At 39.9% G+C, this 18,296-nt stretch overlaps 1 protein-coding gene across 5 annotated transcripts in view; it reads right to left on the bottom strand.

Moving 5' to 3' along the window:
- The window catches only part of RASAL2 (RAS protein activator like 2), a 362,955-nt gene extending 344,876 nt beyond the window's left edge, over positions 1-18,079 (bottom strand). For 2 of the 5 annotated variants that reach the window (XM_043567733.1, XM_043567731.1), the window contains exon 1: positions 17,181-17,489. In XM_043567733.1, the coding sequence (XP_043423668.1) occupies positions 17,181-17,382 (202 nt within the window). In that variant the 5' untranslated portion in view covers positions 17,383-17,489. Of the gene's footprint in view, positions 1-17,180 lie in introns of all 5 variants that reach the window. The other 3 variants (XM_043567728.1, XM_043567732.1, XM_043567730.1) reach the window with 3 other exon arrangements.
- Positions 18,080-18,296: the final 217 nt, after the last annotated feature.

The following is an 18,296-nucleotide window of genomic DNA, read 5'->3' as shown; positions in this document are numbered from 1 at the left end:
TGTTCTCAGAAGTTTTGTCATAGCCAAAAACGTGGCAACAACCCAAATGTTCATCAAAAGTGGACTAATCAATAATTGTGGAATAACCAATAGAATTCAATACTGCTCAGCAATACAAAGGAATTAACCACCGATACATGAAACAACATGGATAAATCTCAAAATGTGCTGGAGCGCCTGGGTGACTCAGTCAGCTGAGCGTTGGACTTCAGCCCAGGTCATGATCCCACAGTTCACGGTTTCGAGCCCCATATCAGGCTCTCTGTTGACAGCTCAGAGCCTGGGGCCTGGGGCCTGGAGCCTGCTTTGGATTCTATGTCTCCCTCTCTCTCTCTCTGCCCCTCCGCTGATCACACTCTGTCTCTCTTGCTCTCAAAAATAAACATTAAAAAAAAATTTTTAAATAAGAATCCCAAAATGTGCTGAAAGAAGCTAGACTAGAAATAAGTATATACTGTATGATTCCATTTATTCAAAATTCGTAAAAACCTAAACTAATCTTTAAAGACAAAAAGCATAGTAGTGATTGTCGGTGACATGGTAGGAGGGATGGGGCAGTCAGGTTACAAAGGGATGCAAGGAAACTTTTTAGAGGAAAAGAGAAATAGAAATTTTCTTGATTGGGGTGATGGTTTCACAGTTATTAACATATTTCAACCTATCAAATTGTATTTTAAATGTGTATGGTTTGTTGCACGTCAAATATATCATATTAACTCATTTTTTTAAAGATGTATGAACTGATCAGAATTTAAGACTATACCTCACTACATCTTGCTACATTGTACATAACTTAAGGAATCACAGATTTTGAAGAACTGCAATCTATTAGTAGGAACAAAGTTAAATTTCAGAACAGATTCACACACTTTACTGCATATGAATCATCCTTTAAGTCTCTGAGTCCTTGAAATACACACCTTAGGAGAGGTTTAAATTATAAAGCATATGTAGCACAAGGATAGCCAGGTTTAAGAGGAACTAACTAAGGAGAAAGCAAGTAAGACCCAGCAAGAGGCCACTGTTCCTGGCTTTTAGAGAAGGACATGTGAATTCTATAAATATTCTAAAATGCCTGTTATTTGGCCAAGGTCTGATCAATGTTTGGCTTTACCTGGTTCTATGAAAGTGGATCCCCTTTTTAGAATTAATGATATTAAAGTGGAGAGCCACTTGAAATGTAACTCCTAGAATAAGTAAAGCTATGCTCCAGATGAATACAACTCATGGCTCTTAAGACTGTGTGGCCTCTTAAATTTCAGCATTCTCAGTGGCTTCATCAACATAAATAAGAGATCTAGAAAGGCATGCTTTTATTTAAAAAACAAAAAAACTATTTTCCTATTTTGTATTACTGCTAAAAATACATAATTTTTAGATAGCTAACAGACTTAATCTTTATTAAATATAGAAATATCACACTACTCACCCACATACAGTTTTCTTATGTTGTCTACAGTTAATAAAACTTGGACAACTCTACAAAGATATTCAGTAACATCATGACATTCAAAGCATATCCAGCAGATCAAATGTCATTATTTTATAGTTATGGTGCTATATAAAACACATAGGTAAACTATAGGTTCAAGGTTCAAATTAACAAACATCACACTAAATGCTTTTTATAAAAAGGGTTTGAATTTTTTTCATGTTTATTTATTTTTGAGAGAGAGAGAAAGAGCACAAGCTGGGGAGGGGCAGAGAGAGAAAGAGGGAGACACAGAATCCGAAACAAGCTCCAGGCTCTGAGCTGTCAGTGCAGAGCCCATCGTGGGACTCAAATCAATGAACTGTGAGATCATGACCTGAGCTAGAGTCGGTCGCTTAACTGACTGAGCCACCCAGGCGTCCCTAAGAGTTTGAATTTTTTATCGGTGAGAAGCCAAATTATATAATAGTCAAGAACATAACTCAAGAGCAAACTGCCTGGATTCAAATCCCACATCAGCAACGTACTTGCTATATCCCATGGGCAAGTTCCTTTAGATCGCTATGCCTCTGATTCCTCATCTACAAAATGAGGATAACAGTATTTACCTCATAGGGTATCCACGAAGATTAAATAAATTCATAGGCATAAAGCACCCAGAACTGTGCCTCGCTCATAATAAGTACCCAGGAAGTTTCACTTTGTCATCATTGTTGTTGCTATAATTATGCTCATGATTGCCACTGTTACTAGAGTTATGATTAATATATAGGATAATTATGACAAATATAAAATAAGGATTTGAAAAGATATTTTCCCCAAAAAATATTAAAAATGGCCAAAAAACACATGAAAAGATGCCCAACACCACAAATCGTTAGGGAAATGCAAATCAAAACCACAACGAGATACCACTTCACACCTCGTAGAATGGCTATAACCACAAAGAATGGAAAACAACAATAAGTAAGTGTGGGCAAGGATGTGGAGAATTGGAACCCTTGGGCATTGCAGACAGGAATGTAAAAGGGTACAGATAATGTGGAAAACTTTGGCCGTTTCTCAAAAGGTTAAAGAGAACTCCCACCTGGTGCCTGGTGGCTCAGTTGGTGAAGCGATGGACTCTTGATTTCAGCTCATGTCAGAGCCTCGCATTGGGCTCTGTGCTGAGTGGAGTCTGCTTAAAATTCTCTTTCTTCCTTTCTCTCTGCACCCCCCTTCTCGCCCCCCACTCCAATAAATATATATAAAAATATATATATTTTAATATTTAAACAGAACAACCTTATATATACTTTAATATTTAAACAGAACAACCTTAAAATCCAACAATTCTACTTCTAGGTATGTATCCCAAAGAACTGACAGTAAGTTCTCAATAAGATATTTGCATGCCAGTGTTCATAGCACCCTTTTTTTTTTTTTAATGTTTATTTTTGAGACAGAGAGAGACAGTGTGCGAGCAGGGGAAGGGCAGAGAGAGAGGGAGACGTAGAATCCGAAGCAGGCTCTAGGCTCTGAACTGTCAACACAGAGCCCCACATGGGGCTCGAACTCACAGACTGTGAGATCATGACCTGAGCCAAAGTTGAATGCTTAACCAACGGAGCCACCCAGGAGCCCCCGCAGCATTTTTTACAATAGCCAAGAAGTGGAAACAACACAGTATCCATCAACAGATGAAGGAACAAACAAAATGTGGTATATACATACAAGGGAATATTATTTGGCCATTAAAAATAATGAAATTTTGATAGAGGCTACAAGGATGATACGTGCACTTTGTGAAATATGTCAAACACAGAAGGACAAATATTGTGTGATTCAACCTATATGTATTACCTACAATAGGCAAATTCATAGAGACAGGAAGAATAGAGATTACCAGAAACCAGTGGGAGGGGAAAAGGGACAGTTATTGTTTACTGGGTCTGGAGTGTTTCTTAGGGATAATGAAAAAAGTTTGAATATAGATAGTGGTGAGGGTTACACAACACTGTGACTGCATATTTTTTTAAAGATTTTATTTTTAAGTAACCTCTACACCCAATATGGGGCTCAAACTCACAACCCCAAGATCAAGAGTCCCATGCTCCACAGATTGAGCCCAGCCATGTGCCCCATGACTATATTTGAACTGTATGCTTATAAATGGTTAAAATGAAATTTAGTATATATATATTTTACCACACAAACACAAAAAAAGAACCTACTGGTTATTCAAGCATTTTCACTTTTATTCCTGCAGTTCCCCGATGAAGAACTCAATATCCATTTAAAAAAAAAAATTTTTTTTTATTATTTATTTTTGAGAGAGAGAGAGAATGAATGAGCAGGGGAGGAGCGGAGAAAGAGGGAGACACAGAATCCGAAGCAGACTCCAGGCTCTGAGCTGTCAGCAGAGCCTGACATGGGACTGGAGCTCACAAACTGTGAGCTCATGACCTGAGCTGAAGTCGGACACTCAACTGACTGAGCCATCCAGGCACCCCTGAATATCCATTAACAACATGGCTCTGAAAGACGCAGAGAAGCTAATACCTACTGCTAAATCCTAAAACAATTTAGAAAAGCATTAAAATGCTACTTTAAACAGCTTGTGATACATTTTAATACAAACATATTAAATTGGAAACAATAACTATGAACGGAGATAATAAAGATAGGGTAATCTTTCAAAAAAGAAAAAGAAAAAAGAAAAAAAAAAGTACTGGATTGGAACTCAGATTCCAACCTTACCCAGATTCTAATCTTACTTCATGAAGAATATTTAAAGCATTAACTTTTTCATGATTATTTCCCCAATAAAATAGAGAAAACTTAACCATGTTTCATAAATTTGTTGAAAGAAAAAAAAAAGCAGGATATTTGAGACTATAGGGGGGAAAAAGCAATTTTGTAAAAACATAATTTTATACAATATGGTTACAACTAAATGGAATAACATTACTGATTACATAAAAGAAACATGATTGCCAATTGAGCTACAGGAAAAGAAAGACTGTCAGCCAATAGATATAACATAGTAACGCCTCTTCAATGTGACACTCTGACATCACAATCAAGGTGTATACCAAAAACACAACCTAAAGTGAAAATAACTAAAAATTTCCACTTAAACTGATTTACTTTGCACTTGCAAAAGAATGACTTAGGACTTCCAGGGGCTCCTGGGTGACTCAGTTGGTTAAGTGTCCAACTTCAGGTAAGGTGGTGATCTCACAGCTCGTGAGTTCAAGCCTAGCATCCGGCTTTGTGCTGACAGCTCGGAGCCTGGAGCCTGCTTTGGATTCTGTGTCTCCCTCTCTCTCTGCCCCTCCCCTAGTCGTACTCTGTCTCTCTCATTTTCAAAAATAAACATTAAAAAAAAATTTTTTTTAAAGAATGACTTAGCAAAAACAAAACAGCAAGAAATATAGCCATATCAAATCTTCTGGATTACCTATTTCAGTACGAATCACCACAGATGATGCTATTCTTTCTTAACCATGTTATCAAGCTAAATTAAAAAATAAACATATAAATCTTTATTTCTATAAAAAGGAAAACTATCAAGTCTTTATGAAACCAGAAAATACTGAAGGTAGAGTCTTTTCTTAGATATTGAAACATGTCTTTCATTAATGGTTATTGTACAGGCCATCTTTTTGTTGCTACAGACTACTCACCAACTACCTGGACAAAACTAGTCCATTTCAAAACAGGAACATGCACTAGAAATGCCTTGGGTTTCCTCACTCAGAGTCATCTTGAAATTTACAAATACACAGAAAATTGTGCACAGTGAAGCCTAAGGGAATCATAAGCACAAGATACTTACATATTATATCCTGTCCAAATTTAATTCAAACAAAATTTCCTGTAAGTACACAATATTAACTGGATACATTTCACTCTCGAACTGCTCGATGCCATTGTTAAAAGTTGAACTACTTTGTTCCTTTCTAAATTTGCTCCTTTCTGATTTAGTAAGGCAAGCTTATGGTTATATATTATATGCTAAACGAAACAGCTAACTGATAAAAGAAAATTTGAGTATGATTCCAACTATATAGAATTCTGAAAAAGGCAAAACTATGGAGGCAGTGAAAATAGCAATTGCTGTCAGGTTGCCACAGGTTAAGGGGTAAGGGACATGGAGAGATGAATAAACAGAGCACGGAGGATAAAGGGCAGTAAAAATATTCTGTATGAGGGGCACCTGGCTGGCCCAGTGGGTAGAGCATGCAACCCTTGAACTTGGGGTTGTGAGTTCAAGCCCTATGTTGGATGTGGAGATTATGGTGAAAAAAAAAATATTAAAAAAAAAAAAGAGGAAGAAAATATTCTGTGTGACACTATAATAATGGATACATGTCATACATTTGTCCAAACCTATAGAATGTACACACCAAGAGTGAATTCTAACATGAACTATACCAGCTTCAGGTTATTTCAGTTGGAGAGTCTAACATCGTATAAATAAAGCCACAGTCATGGATTTGACCCTTAACCAGACCAACTGCTTTGACTCTATACTCATGTCCTTCCCTCCTTCATTTGGAAATGCGCCATTAATGAAAAGGAATACCATTGGAAAAACAACTCTATTTTTGAAAGGCAGTGTTGTTAGCATTAGAACCCTCAGGACTTTTAATATGTGCTAAATAATGTTTAAGACACTACATGAAATCTATGTAAAAATACTTCAATACGGTGAAAGTAGCAGTACAGAAGTAGGATTTAAATGATGAGCCAAAGGGCATCTGGGTGGTTCAGCCGGTTAAGCGCCGGGCTCCTGATTTCAGCTCAGGTCATGATCTCATGGTTCGTAAGTTCAAGCCCTGTATTGGGCTCTGCACTGACAGCGTTGGAGCCTGCTTGGGATTCTTTCTCTCTCTCTCTCTCTCTCTCTCTCTCTCTCTCTCTCTCTCTCTCTCTCTGCCGCTCCCCTACTTGTGCGTGTGTGCTCTCTCTCTCTCTCAAAATAAATAAATATGAAAAAAAAATTTTTTTAATAAAATAAATTATGAGCCATAATTTTATACATTTGTGGTAGGAATTGCCTTTAGGAAGGTCACACCAATTTGGCATTAACTTCTCAGGATTTTAAAAACATACTCTTTAGGGGTCGCCCAGATGGTTCAATGGGTTAAGTGTCCGACTTCGGCTCAGGTCATGATCTCATGGTTCATGGGTTTGAGCCCCACATTAGGCTCTGTGCTGACAGTTCAGAGCCTGGAGCCTGCTTCAGATTCTGTCTCTCTCTCTCTCTCTCTCTCTCTCTGCCCCTCCCCCATGCATCTCTCTCTCTCTCTCTCTCTCTCTTTCTCTCAAAAATAAATAAACATTTAAAAAAATTTTTAATAAAATAAAAACATACTCTTCTAGGAATTCAGCCTAAGGAAATAGTGAGAAGTTCAATTCTAGCACTTGTACACAAAAACAATCAGTAGACTATTAATACAAAAATTTGGGAAATTGTTGATGTCTAAAATAGGATAATAGTTAAATAAGTTATGTTGAATTAGACTCATTAACCAATTACATTTTCATATTATAAAGGTTCAGTAATAAAACAGCATGATATTGACATATCAATATAGATAGACCAATAGAACAGAGTAGAAAATCTTGAAAGAAACCAAAATACAAATGGCAATCTACTGAAGGATAGAGAAATCATCTTAAATCAGTGGAGAAAAGATGGATTATTGAACAAATGGTATTAGGACAACTGGAAAACCATCTTTCTAAAAATGAAATTGTATCTATATCTCATACCCTATGGCAGAATGAATTCCAAATGGATCAAAGATTTAAATGTAAAAACTGAAAGCAAAGAAGTACTGGACAAATCGTGGAAGAATTATTTTATAACCTCAGACTAGGAAAGGCCATACTAACTGTAACATAAAATCAAAAAACCATAAAAGAAAAGACTGATACATTCAAATGCATAAAAATTATTTTCTCATGGGGGGGAAGACAAATGAAAATATTGGCAACTCATCACAGATAAAAACCTCCTTATTTAATATAAGAGTTCCTACAAATCACTAGGAAAAAGACCCAATAACCAGTAAAAATGGGCAAAAGATATGTACAATGCACAGAAAAGGATATTTTTAAATGCCTCTGTGAGATAATCAATGTAAGAGATAGAAAAAATTAAACTATTTTTATCATTTAGATTGTCAGAATCAAAAATTCTTGATAATTCCCTATGTGTAGAGAGATGGGCACTCTCATACACTGCTGGTGAAATATAAATAGTTACAACCTGTAAGAAGAGCAATTTGGGATTATCTTTCAAAATTACAAGTATACATATCTTTGATAATGATTCTGTGAATTTTTTTTACAAAAATATTCATACACAAGCAAAATGATTTATATTCAAGATTATTCCCTGCACTATCACTTGTACCAGCAAATCTGGGGACTGGTTAAATAAATTGTGATTCATTCAGGCATTACACAGCCACAAAAAGAATGAGGAGCTGCTTTATACACTGACAGGAAACTGTATCAAAAATATATCGATAAGTGTGTATAGAGAGGGAATGTGAGGCAGGAATAACACAAGGTGCAGATAAATTCCTATAACGGGTTATCATTTGTGTCAAAAAGGAGAAGAAAGCATACGCACAGTAAAAACTATGATGATATCAATTCAAATATAAAGCAATTAACAGCTGGCTCCAGACCCCAGAACTCCCAGCCAACTTCCTTTGTCCAGTCCATTCATTAACCTCGGAAAAAAAACATGACCTTGCATTTTTGTCAACGAAATTTTTTTGGACCCCAATCCTGGCAGAGTTTCTACATACCTATTTATCTGTTTCCCTGTGCAGGGAATAGGTATGGAAGGATATACAAGAATTTCAAACATTTATTGATTGTGCGAACAATGATTGCCTGCCAGACGGTAAGTGAAGGGTGGGGAGGAGGGGTTAGAGAGACCTCACAGAATATCCTTTTATATCTTCCAAATATTGAAAGAAGGAAATGTTATACCTTTTTATTTTTCCTAATGTTTGCTTATTTTTGAGAGCAAGTGGGACAGGGGCAGAGAGAGAGGGAGACAGAGGATCTGAAGTGGGCTCTGTGCTGACAGCACAGAGCCTGATGTGGGGCTCAAACTCACAAACCGTGAGATCATGACCTGAGCTGATGTCAGACGCTTAACCGAATGAGCCACCCAGGCGCCTGTTATACTTATTTTTTAAATAAAATTTAAAAACAGGGGAGCCTGGGTGGCTCAGTTGGTTAAGCGGCCAACTTTGGCTCAGGTCATGATCTCATGGTTCGTGGGTTCGAGCCCCGCGTCTGGCTCTGTGCTGACAATTTGGAGCCTGGAGCCTGCTTCAGATTCTGTGTCTCTCTCTCTCTCTCTCCCCCTCCCCTGCTTGTGCTCTCTCTCTCTAAGGTAAATAAACATTAAAAAAATTAAATAAAATTTAAAAACAAAAATATGTTTGAAAAAACTTTAAACATTTTCAAAAACCTAAGAAATTACAGTTAGAAAAGAGGCAAGATTTACAATATACGCGACATGAGGGGCGCCTGGGTGGCTCACTCGATTAAGCATGGGACTCCTGATTTTGACTCAGGTAGTGGGTTCGAAGTCCACATGGTGCTTTGCACTGACAGTGCAGAGCCTGCTTGGGATTCTCTCTCTCCCTTTCTCTCTGCCCCTCCCCTACTTGTTCTCTCTCTCCCAAAATAAATAAATAAACTCTAAAAAATATGTGGGGCTCCTGGGTGGCTCAGTTAAGCATCCTACCTTGGCTCAGGTCATGATCTCGTGGTTTATGGGTTCAAGGCCCGTGTTGAGTTCTGTGCTAACAGCTCAGAGCCTGGAGCCTTCTGTGTCTCCCTCTCTGCTCTTCCCCCACTCATTCTCTCTCTCTCTCTCAAAACAAAATAAATATTTAAAAATAAATATAAAAAATATATATATGCAATATGATACCAAACATATTTTAAAAAGTACATTTTTACACAGAATAGACTGGGATAAAATACAACAGAATATTAAAAGAACAGTTATCTCTAAAAGGTATAACTACAGGTAACTTTAATTTTCTTTGCATTTTCCTACAACTCAAATTCTTTACATTAAGCACTATTATATTCATAATAAGAAAAAAGGTATTGAATTTTTAATGATATGAATCAGAGAGGTCAGAAATTAAAAGGTAGAAAGTTATTAGGTATTACCCAGGGTTCTAAGTATCATAAATGAAACATTCAAATTTCCTTAAAACATTACTTGCAACTGCAAAATAAAGACTTTATGGATGGGGCACCTGGCTGGCTTAGTCAGGAGAGTATCCAACTCTTGATCTTAGGATTGTGAGTTCAAGCCCCACATTGGGTATGTATGGAGCCTAATTAAAAAAAAAAAAAGTTTAAAGAATTTATGGACAAAAAATTTAGAGATGAAACATATCTAAACATTCCTCTGCTCTACCTCTAACAATCACTATGAGATTATCCTCATCCTCCTACTTTCTGAATGTTTTGTCCATTTTTGTTTTCTGTTACCTAGGTAATGGTACTTCCAGCATTTCCCTTAAAGACTGTGAAACTAACAATCTGGTATTTCTCACTGTCGAGTTTTCCTGACCTTCAGCTTTGAAAGGCCATCTCCCTAAGGGAAAGCAGTAAGATCTAGAAGCTAAAACAAGAGGCTGAGGAATCTGAGGTTAGAGTTCTAATCCTGACAAACTGTGGAATTTGTCTCCAATTTTGGGAATAAGCTGAACTTCCTGAGCCAGTTTCCTTAATGAGGTAACCTAAAGGATTGTTTTGAAAAATATTTAGGACTATCAACTTTCAAGTTTCTTTTTAACTTCCCACACTATTCTTTTGAATTTTGTTCTCTTGCCTTATGTGAAACATTCTCCTTTGCAAATGTTTGCTCTCCCAAACAGTATCTGCAAGTATCACCAATTTTTTAGACTCAGGAGTCAGTTAAGAGGGACTTTTAGAAATCCTACTGAAAATGACACGATGGGAACGCGAGCAACGTTGAAGACAAATTATGGAGGAATAAGAATGCAATCAGGATCTAAACTAGATTCTTAGGAGCAAAGGAGACTTGGGCAACTAATTAACGTCACCAACACTTGGTCAGGGAAGGCAAAACTCAGACTCCTAACATCGGAACCCTGCTGTAGAGATAAGGAAGATGCTAAGCTGTGCAGCACGACCTAGCAAAGGAAGTTCTGTCATGCCTTCAAGGATTCAGTTTTTATTTTTGTTTACAGTAGACTCACTAACACTACCAACTGCACATCTTTTCCTCTGCCACCTTCATAGTGGATATTTCTTGATGGCTACCTTATCATTAGAAAATAAGCTACATTAGATTTGTAAAGCGTTCTCTACCTATAGGTCTTGCAAAGCACTTGATAGCCTTTGGGAAGAAAGGTGTCTTTACAAACATCAGAGAGCAATTATCCCTCTGCCAACACAAGGTGAAGCAATTTCAGTAGTGCCCTCAGCACACTTCCAACTCCTCCTCCTGGTTTACAAGACCAAACACCTCTCTAGTTACTTAAAAGTTATTCCAATAGGGAGGGACAGGGAACAGACAACTAAATTTTTTCTGGATTAACTCAGGCATTAGTTGAATTTTTTTTTTGTGGTTCACCTACTTTAAAAGGTGATCAAATCACTCTGTGCTACTGAAGAGAGCAACTGCAAAGAACAATTACATAAATCCTCGGGTTCAACTTACCTCATCCTTCTTTCTAATGAAAGAAAGCATTAGAAACCACTGCCTTGCCACCACTTCCTTAGGAATCTCAGTAAAACTTGCTCTGTCATGTGAATTCCTTTGTTTCTTAGCAAATCAATTTATTTCATTCAACATGAGACACAATTGTACATCATTTTTTAAAGTGTATGTGCTGAATTTTATGCTGTAGAAAAGATAAAGGCAATCCTTATAACGATTCTCAAAAAAAAATAATAAGTGAACTATTCCCAAACAGGTGCATTCTAGAACTTTGTATTATTTGTCAGAAAACATACACATATCCTCAACTCCATACCCATAATTCCTAAATCCAAAAAGCTCTGAAAACGCTTTCTTCATAATTTCTTCAGCAGTAAAATGTGACCTTCACCCTACATAACACTATTTATAGTCTTATACCATACTTAGTGTGGATTTTTACTTACTTAACTACAGAGGTATTAACATGACTGATTCCTGGATACTGCTACAGACTCAATTAAGGGGTTTATGTCATTATATGTACACCATATTTTCTAAAATCAAAAAAATTTTTGTGAATTTTGAAACACTGTAGTCCAAATGGTTATGGAAAAGAAATTATAAATGTATATAGTTCTATTCTTCAAAAATACTGCCATTCTTTGAAAATGAAATAGCAATAAACCAACATGACAGGGAGTAGAAAAGTACTAAGCTACAATAAAGGAAATTGTCCATGTCTGTAAATATTAACAGAATATACATTTAATTTTTTTAATTTTTTTAATGTTTATTTCTGAGAAAGAGTGATGGAATGCAAGCAGGGGAGGGGCAGAGAGAGAGGGAGACACAGAATCCGAAGCAGGCTCCAGGCTCTGAGCTGTCAGCACAGAGCCCAACACAGGGCTCAAACCCACAAACCGTGAGATCATGACTTGAGCCAAAGTTGGACGCTCAACCAACTGAGCCACCCAGGTGCCCCAGACAGAATATACAATTTAAGTGAGATTTACAAGTTTTCTCTCAAAGGAAAAACGGGAGAAGCATAAACAGTATATGCCTAAGCATTCTTGATCATTCTCTCTTACTTCAATGAATAATTTTCTACTCCTAATGTACATAAAATTTATTTGGAAATCATGGTAAATTAATGTGTCAACATTCAAAGCTAATACCACATCCTAAGTATTGAACTCAAACTTAAAATCCCAAGAATTGGTAAAATATTTATAATTACAAAAGTTCAATTTACAGTATTTGAGGAAATTAGAACACTTAAGTAACATGAACATGTTTGGGGATGTATTGGGTACATATTCACTGATTTTATTCAAACAATCAATTAGCTACAGCACACAAAACTTGGTTGAACAAATTCATTCATCCACACATTAATACAACACAGAAGTCATGCAGGGGGTACATAGTTAAGACATGTAAGAATAAGTGATTCACTGAGAATATTCAAAGTTAATTATGTTGAGAACATTCTGTATAAAACCAGTGAGTTGGTCACATCTAATTCATACTGGACCAAAATGAAACAACTTCCTGGACTTGTTAACGGGTTGCAATGTTTTAAGCAAAGACAGACATATTCTCTAAAAATGCAATGAAACATATCTCATCCTTTGTCTTAATTCATGAAACATAAGCAAAATTATTTACTATAAACAGGGAAAACTTCTGCCTCCCCCCTCAACTCCTATCTAGTCCATGAGAAATTCCTGCCAAATTCTCAGTCACATTTCTAGAATTATACGGGATAGGATGCAGTATGATTAAGTCTCCCTTCTTCTGCTTGCTGAAATAGTACAAGCCTTTAGAAAATCTCCAGCAGATCCCTATCAGTCATCAATAAATAATGAGCTACATACTAGCTTAATGGTAAGCAACGATATTGATATTATTCATTCTATTAAGTGAATACGTTAGATAGTCCTGCTTATACTATTAAAATCAAAACTATGGTTTTTTGGTGAGCACTTTAGTGTGGTAACTGTATTTTCCCTCTAGTTATCGGAGAGCACATCTGTACATACACTTGCAGACCTGTTGTGGTGATGGGGGTAAAGCTCCAATGCATGTACTACTGGAGACTGGTATCTTCAGTTGCTCCCAGTGACCTGCACTCGCCATCCATTCATGGTAAAGTAGTTAATTTTAATGTTCTCATTGTTTACCAGAAAGCACAGACAGGGAGGCTGGCTTTGCCGCTCCCGTTTCCTTTTGCTAGGCTGCTGTGCTTTTTCAGCCAATTGACTTTGCTTTGAGGCTATAAATATCTGAAAAATGTTCTGCATTTGATGCTCTTGGATTCTGCATCCATATTTAGCTGTTTGTGGCATGCCTTTGTTTAAGCTACTCTGCCACCCATAACAGTCATTCAGTCAGGTTGGGATATGGATGGTCATAGGACAGATGGATCGACATTCAACAGACACTGACTATGAGCAAGGTACCAATCTGCTAGACACAGTGACAATGAAGGGGCTGGCAAGATAGGAATACAAAGACAAACTAGACAGACTTCCTGGTGTCAAATATTTTATAGTCTTGACAGGGCATGGGCACAATTTATTATAACACTATAATAAACAAATGAAACATTTTATAACTAAAAGGAAATGAAGGATAGGGCAGCATAAATATGTTCTCTTAGTTATGTCTCAAAGACATGCATTTGTGTTCTAAATATACATCTACCTATTATAAGGCTCTGACATATTCCAGACAAAGTTTTCCAATCCTGGCAATACACAAAACTCCAAATAGACGTATCATTAACAAAATAGTCAACAGCAAACTTAAAACAGTGCCTAGTCTTCAAATTTCATGAGGCAAACTAATAAAATATTGTTTTCAAAAGTTTCTGTTAAGGCATTAGGTGGGGGCGGGGAGGGGGGGGAATGTTACTGCCATTTGTTTGTTTGCATATTGATTTCAAACATAAGTATACTATAGAGGATGTGAACCATAGCCAGAAGCCAGGAGCACTTAATACAGCTCCTTCCTTACTTTGCACTTTTAAAATCCACATGGCTATTTCAGGTTAGGGCTCAAAACTAGATGAGCTACACCTGAGCAAGACCCCATTCCCCACCTTCCTATCTTGCCAAACACCTCAAACAAATATACATCTGCCCTCAACATTCCTGCTTTACAAAACTAAGTTCATTGACCTTTTGATAAAAGTGCTCCCCAGAAGCCCGTGACAACCATGATTTAAACTTATTAAGGGCTTTCTTGATGCCTGTCCCCAAGAGTCAGACTGGAATTGGTAGGCCAAGTTGTAGGTAAAAAATAATAGGGCAGGCCACAGAATCAGACAACTGTAAGGCTAAAATGGACCACAGATACCAATTACTCCAGATTCTACATTTTATGTAGAAACCTAGAGCCACGAAGTTAAAATTACTTACCCAAAGTTAGACAACCAATTTGTGGCAAAGACAGATTGAAAACCCCAGTTCTCAATCCCCAGTTGTATACTCTAGACTGGATTCTCAGTTTCTGAATTTCTTTTAAAAACATCAGACCAAACTCATTCATCTCCTTAAATTGTGTAGAAGAACCCAAATGCTCCAAAACAATCAGGATTTTGAACACGTAAGACAAACAAGTAAACAAAACAAAATGAACTAGTGTTTTCCAAGTCGATTTTCTACATGCTATTATTTTCACTTCAAAGCTTTTCAAAGTTATGCAACAGACAACTTAAAAACTAGCTAAGGACACAGAAAAGCCAAGAATCATTCCGATACTTTTGGGATATTTATATCAAACTCAAGACAACAAAGTACTATCCAGGATGAGCTGCCTTAAGGGAGGGATAGTAGTATTAAACAGTAAATAAAAACAACCTCTAGGGGCGCCTGGGTGGCTCAGTCGGTTGAGCGTCCGACTTCGGCTCAGGTCATGATCTCACAGCTCGTGAGTTCGAGACCCGCGTCAGGCTCCGTGCTGACAGCTCGGAGCCCTGGAGCCTGCTTCAGATTCTGTGCCCGCCTCTCTCTCTCTCTCTCTCTCTGCCCCAACCCACTTACATTCTGTCTCTGTCTCTCTCAAAAATAAATAAACATTAAAAAAATCAAAATAAAAACAACCTCTAGTTAATCGATAGGAAAGACAAAAATGTTACAATGCAGTGGAAAGTCTGTAAGTTGACACTGAAATGCCCAGTACATATGTGTGTGAGAAGAGAATATATGTTTGTATACACATACTTAAGAATACACGTACACACATACATACACGTATATATGTATACACACACACCCTCACAAATCTACCCCTTTAAAAGGATAACAAAAACATGCACATATTCTTATGGGATACATGCAAAGTACAGTAATTCGTGCTAGGTCTAGAATATCCAGACAGAATAGTTTTAGACACTGAAATACTAAATTATCATATACACATATTCTTGCGGTAACGGGGCCCTAACTCTAATTTTACATAAAAACCAATGTGCCAAAGAAATAAGGATACAAAAGGATAGAATGGGAAAATGGTGTAACTACAATATACTCGAATTCCAGCTCATCTTCAGATCCTCATCAACACAACCTTTGTTACAAACTATCTGATAAGTGGGATTAGCAGGTGGATGGAAAATCAGGTACTAAAGTTTTTAATCTGCTGAGAATGAACTGGGTGACCCTGCATCATCTCCTGCTTCTTTAATTCTTTCAGTTACTTAGAATAACATCAAAAACCACTTATAAACATCATACAAAATATAAAGTGGCCCATACATAAATCCTCAAGAATTGGTTATAAGAGCTCCAAGATTCTTAGGACTAAAAGGGCCATTAAGAGATTATTTAATCCAATTCACCCCTTTTACAGATGAAGAATCAGAGGTTAAAAAAAAAAAGTAACCTTATCTACCTCAAATCTCATAGCCGCTCAGTGGCAGAATCAAGAACAAAACTCAAATTCTGGACTCCTAGTTCTGAGATCTTTCTGATAGGGATGGACTTGAAGTCTTGAAATGAACTGAACTATCCACAGAGATAACTTCTAAGTCTGGATCACTCCTGAGTAGTAAACACATATCCTCTTCAGAAGGATGAAGAAAGAAAAGCGTAATGTACTTGATCACTACAGGTGCAGATGCACGTGACTGAAGGATAACATCTTAACGCTGTGTTTGACTCCAGGTGCTTCAAATTTGCCCTCTTGCATTCAGCCACATTACTAACGTCTTGTGTTCACGTGAGCTAAGTGATAAACATCTTGACATTTCAAGATTTTGGAAAGGCACAGCCGAGTCCTGAATATCACCAGGCTATAAATCCTTGGGCTCTGAGTTTTCAAAGCCAGCTTGGTTTTGATGCCGCCACAAGGCTCCCCCTAATAGAATCTCATCATTCAGTTTTAATTAACGAGGTGGTTACTAGGAATGCAGAGAGGGAAAGTTTTAGTGTGTTCATCACTTTTAACTTGCTGAGTAGCAACCCAGTCACTTTACAAAGAGAATCCGAAACAATAGTGCAATCTGACACAATCCACACCCCTTGGACTAAGTGGTTGCCTTTGGGCGAGTGAGGTTCAGAAAGAGGTTAGAGATGAATGAGTCTGTTCCCACCCAATAAATATTTTTTGGTTATTCTATTTTATTTTCTTATCCACTGCTAAGCTATTTCATGGTATCTTGGCTTCCAGCCTTGCCCCCCTCAAGAAACAGACATGAAACTCTGTTCACTTGATCCCATGGTGTGTTCCATCACACTTCGGTTGACAGTTCCCTTGAAGTTACCACCTGAGAACTGAGTCTGCATAGCCCAACTCCACCTTAAACTCCCTGCAGGTGCCTGAGAAAGGTCCATAGACCGTCCTGAAAGGACACCTCTCTCCCCAGTGCCAGTCTGGAGAAACTTGTTAGAAACGCACGCCGCAACAAAAAAGGGATGTGCGAGACTGACCCACGATGGATGGGGACTGAGGCCAGGACTGGAGCCTAGGGATGAATTTCAGCGCGAGCAAAGGCAAGAAACACCAGCCTCTAGGGTGGCCTGCGGTCCTTACCGTACACCCGGACCCAGCTCTGTTGCTGGCACACGGACTCCAGCAGGATCCGATCCAACATGCCTCCAGCCACGGCCCCGCCGACTGGGACAACCGCTTCCAGCTCCTCCGGAGGCAGCGGCGAGTCGGACTCCAGCCCGGGGAACATCTCCGGCCAGGACAGCGCCTCCGCGGCTCCTCCGGACGACGGGGAGAGCTCCATGGTGCCCCGGAGGGACAAGGCGGCGGCGGGGCGGGCGCGCGGCTCCGCGCCCTGCCTGCGGGAAGGGGAGGAAGAGAGCGCAGCGGCGGGGGGCAAGCACCCGAGCGGCAGCCGGCACCGACGCGGCTCACCTCCTTCCCCGCCGCCCACTGCCCGCGGCTCGGGCGCTGCAGCCCACCTGCAGCCGGCGGGCGGGACCCAGGCCGGGAGGCGGATCCAGCGTGGCCCCGGCCGGGGGTGGGTCCGGGCTCAGGTGTGGGTCCCTCCCGGGAGGGGACGTGGAAGGACCCGGGAGGGGCGGCTCGCCCGCCTGCCCCCGCGGAGCCGCCTCGCTCAGCCCTCGCCGGCGTCTCTCGCGGCCAGACCGCGCTACGGCTGGGGATGCAGTGGGGCCGGGCAGGGCAGGGCTGGGGGCGTCGCCGCCAGGGGCCGCCCCCTCTGACCGGCTCCCGCCGCCGCCGCCGCCGCCTCAGAGGCTCGGAGGGTCCGCTCCCTCGGGGAAGGGGGGCGGTGGCCCCGGGTTCTCGCCCGCCAGTCCTCGGCCCCCACCCCAGGAATGAGCCGGCCCGCCCCCTAACTCTCAGGCCACGGCTCGCGCCGCGGCTCCGGCTCCGGCTCCGCCACCGATCCCACAAGCCCGGCAGCCGCGGCGGTGGCGGCGGCAGGCGGCATCCCAGGGTGATAGGCCGGAGCAATCGAGGGCCGAGGGCCCGGCCGCGTGTGCAATCGAGTAACGAAGCGGAGGAGGAACTGCCACCGAAGGCAGGAAAAATCGGACACCGAGCTATTCATCCGGCCGGTCCCGCCTTCTTGCCAAAGACCCTCTCTGCGCCCGGCCGCCCGGCTGCGCGCGGTGCGGGTCCCGCCAGCTGCCGCGGAAAGTGGGGACGGCGCGGGGAGGCGGGGAAGAAGAG

The sequence above is a fragment of the Prionailurus bengalensis genome, chromosome E4, assembly GCF_016509475.1.
Source record: "Prionailurus bengalensis isolate Pbe53 chromosome E4, Fcat_Pben_1.1_paternal_pri, whole genome shotgun sequence".
NCBI classification, from domain to species: domain Eukaryota; kingdom Metazoa; phylum Chordata; class Mammalia; order Carnivora; family Felidae; genus Prionailurus; species Prionailurus bengalensis.
This window is presented reverse-complemented; position numbering and strand designations above follow the sequence as displayed.